Genomic DNA, 2,500 nt, shown 5'->3' with positions numbered 1-2,500 from the left:
CTGACCGGAAGGTCATTGGTTCGAATCCCAGGTCCACTAAGTTGCCACTGCAGGGCCCCTGAGCAAGGCCCTTAACCCTCAATTGCTCAGGAGTATAAACTGAAATAAAAAATGTAAGTCACTCTGGATAAGAGTGTCTGCTAAATGCTGTAAATGTAAATGTAAATGTGTCTAGATCAGAACAATCCGAGTGTGTGTGTGTGTGTGTGTATGTCTGTTGGTGTCTAGATAAGATCAATCCGAGTGTGTGTGTGTGTCTGTTGGTGTCTAGATCAGAACAATCCGAGTGTGTGTGTGTGTGTGTGTGGGTGTCTAGATCAGAACAATCCGAGTGTGTGTGTGTGTCTGTTGGTGTCTAGATCAGAACAATCAGAGTGTGTGTGTGTGTGTGTGTGTGTGTGTGGGTGTCTAGATCAGAACAATCCGAGTGTGTGTGTGTGTCTGTTGGTGTCTAGATCAGATCAATCCGAGTGTGTGTGTGGGTGTCTACATCAGAACAATCCGAGTGTGTGTGTGTGTCTGTTGGTGTCTAGATCAGATCAATCCGAGTGTGTGTGTGGGTGTCTAGATCAGAACAATCCGAGTGTGTGTGTGTGTCTGTTGGTGTCTAGATCAGAACAATCCGAGTGTGGGTGTGTCTCTGTGGGTGTCTACATCAGAACAATCCGAGTGTGTGTCTCTGTTGGTGTCTAGATCAGAACAATCCGAGTGTGGGTGTGTCTCTGTGGGTGTCTACATCAGAACAATCCGAGTGTGTGTCTCTGTTGGTGTCTAGATCAGAACAATCCGAGTGTGTGTGTGGGTGTCTAGATCAGAACAATCCGAGTGTGTGTGTGTGTCTGTTGGTGTCTAGATCAGATCAATCCCTGTGTGTCTGTTGGTGTCTAGATCAGATCAATCCGAGTGTGTGTGTCTGTGTCTAGATCATAACAATCCGAGTGTGTGTCTGTGGGTGTCTAGATCATAACAATCCGAGTGTGTGTGCCTGTTGGTGTCTAGATCATAACAATCCGAGTGTGTGTCTGTGGGTGTCTAGATCATAACAATCCGAGTGTGTGTCTGTGGGTGTCTAGATCATAACAATCCGAGTGTGTGTGCCTGTGGGTGTCTAGATCAGAACAATCCAAGAGTGTGTGTGTCTGTGGGTGTCTAGATCAGAACAATCCAAGAGTGTGTGCCTGTGGGTGTCTGTGAGTGAGTGTGTGTCTAGATCAGAACAATCCGAGCGTGTGTGTCTAGATCAGAACAATCCGAGTGTGTGTGTCTAGATCAGAACAATAAAAGTGTGTGTGTGTGTCTAGATCAAAATTAGAATTAGACTGTTTTATTCGCTGACACTCAAGGAATTTGTTGAGGTTCTTAAGGGGCTCTTGGTACATTCATTAATACATATAATATACACATATCTGATATATAAGCTGTTAGGCAAATTATAGGTGGTTCTGAGGTCTTAACCATGACTGCTGTGGCCTTCAACCAACATCAACCAAGACATGACTGAATTCGGGCTATAATTCAAATGACTGGCTTTTAACAACAAGATATTTATTTAGTTTCTTGTTATTTCTAAAAAAAAAACATCTTATTTCACAGTGACTTGTAGTGCAGTAAGTACTAAACTTAATACTAAACTTAACCCAAGTCTACTTTATATAGTAGATACTAAACTTATCCCAAGTCTAATAAACATCTTAAAAATACAGGAGGGTTTTTTTTAGGGCAAATTAACTAATTAAAGTTCAATTCGAGTTAAATGGTTGTCTCACTAATTAAAAGACACAAAAACTCAAAGCTAAACAGCTGACATTTGAAACACCTCACACACTTGTTAGCCTTTAGCACAGAATAATAAACAAATAAACACAATATAAGCCTTTCAATGCGACTTGAAATATAAACACGACACGTTCGATATTTTTACACGTTTTAAAACGTGACAAACCGGTTAAAAAAGACTGAACTCACCAAAATCTGCTTCAGGCTCCAACATGAAGATTAGGCAGAAAAAAACGAGCTTAATGTGTTTTAACTGAGTAAAACTGAACTTGGCTTTAATAAATGAAAGCACAAAGACAGCTGATGAACACGAACATAAACGCAGGAGAGACACAAACACGACGCTTCACCTCGAGGACCGAGTTGTAATGAAGATCAGTCGCTGGCTGACGGTTGCTAGGAGACGCAGAGACGCAGAATTTGAGTTAGAATTAGAAATAGAATTAGTGCTACAGCCAGGTTAGAGTTAAGGGCTGGATTTAATATAGGATTTCACTGTCATGTGTACAGGAACCTGTCTTGGTGTATAGAGATAAATAAATAAATATCATAAATAAATATATATTAAAAAATATATAACATCTGTTTTTTTTTAAACAAAAACAACTCAATTGTTTTGTTTGAAAAGAGTTGTTTTTATTTGAAAACAGTTGTTTCAATACACACACACACACACACACACACACACACACACACACACACACACATATATATATATATACAC

At 40.1% G+C, this 2,500-nt stretch overlaps 1 protein-coding gene across 1 annotated transcript in view; it reads right to left on the bottom strand.

The window, feature by feature from the left end:
- Positions 1-2,162, bottom strand: part of acsbg2 (acyl-CoA synthetase bubblegum family member 2) — a 22,964-nt gene extending 20,802 nt beyond the window's left edge. The window contains exon 1 of the mRNA XM_047800393.1: positions 1,966-2,162. Coding sequence (XP_047656349.1) covers positions 1,966-1,990 — 25 coding nt within the window. The 5' untranslated portion in view covers positions 1,991-2,162. The remainder of the gene's footprint in view (positions 1-1,965) is intronic.
- Positions 2,163-2,500: the final 338 nt, after the last annotated feature.

This window comes from Tachysurus fulvidraco, chromosome 14, assembly GCF_022655615.1.
Source record: "Tachysurus fulvidraco isolate hzauxx_2018 chromosome 14, HZAU_PFXX_2.0, whole genome shotgun sequence".
NCBI classification, from domain to species: domain Eukaryota; kingdom Metazoa; phylum Chordata; class Actinopteri; order Siluriformes; family Bagridae; genus Tachysurus; species Tachysurus fulvidraco.
This window is presented reverse-complemented; position numbering and strand designations above follow the sequence as displayed.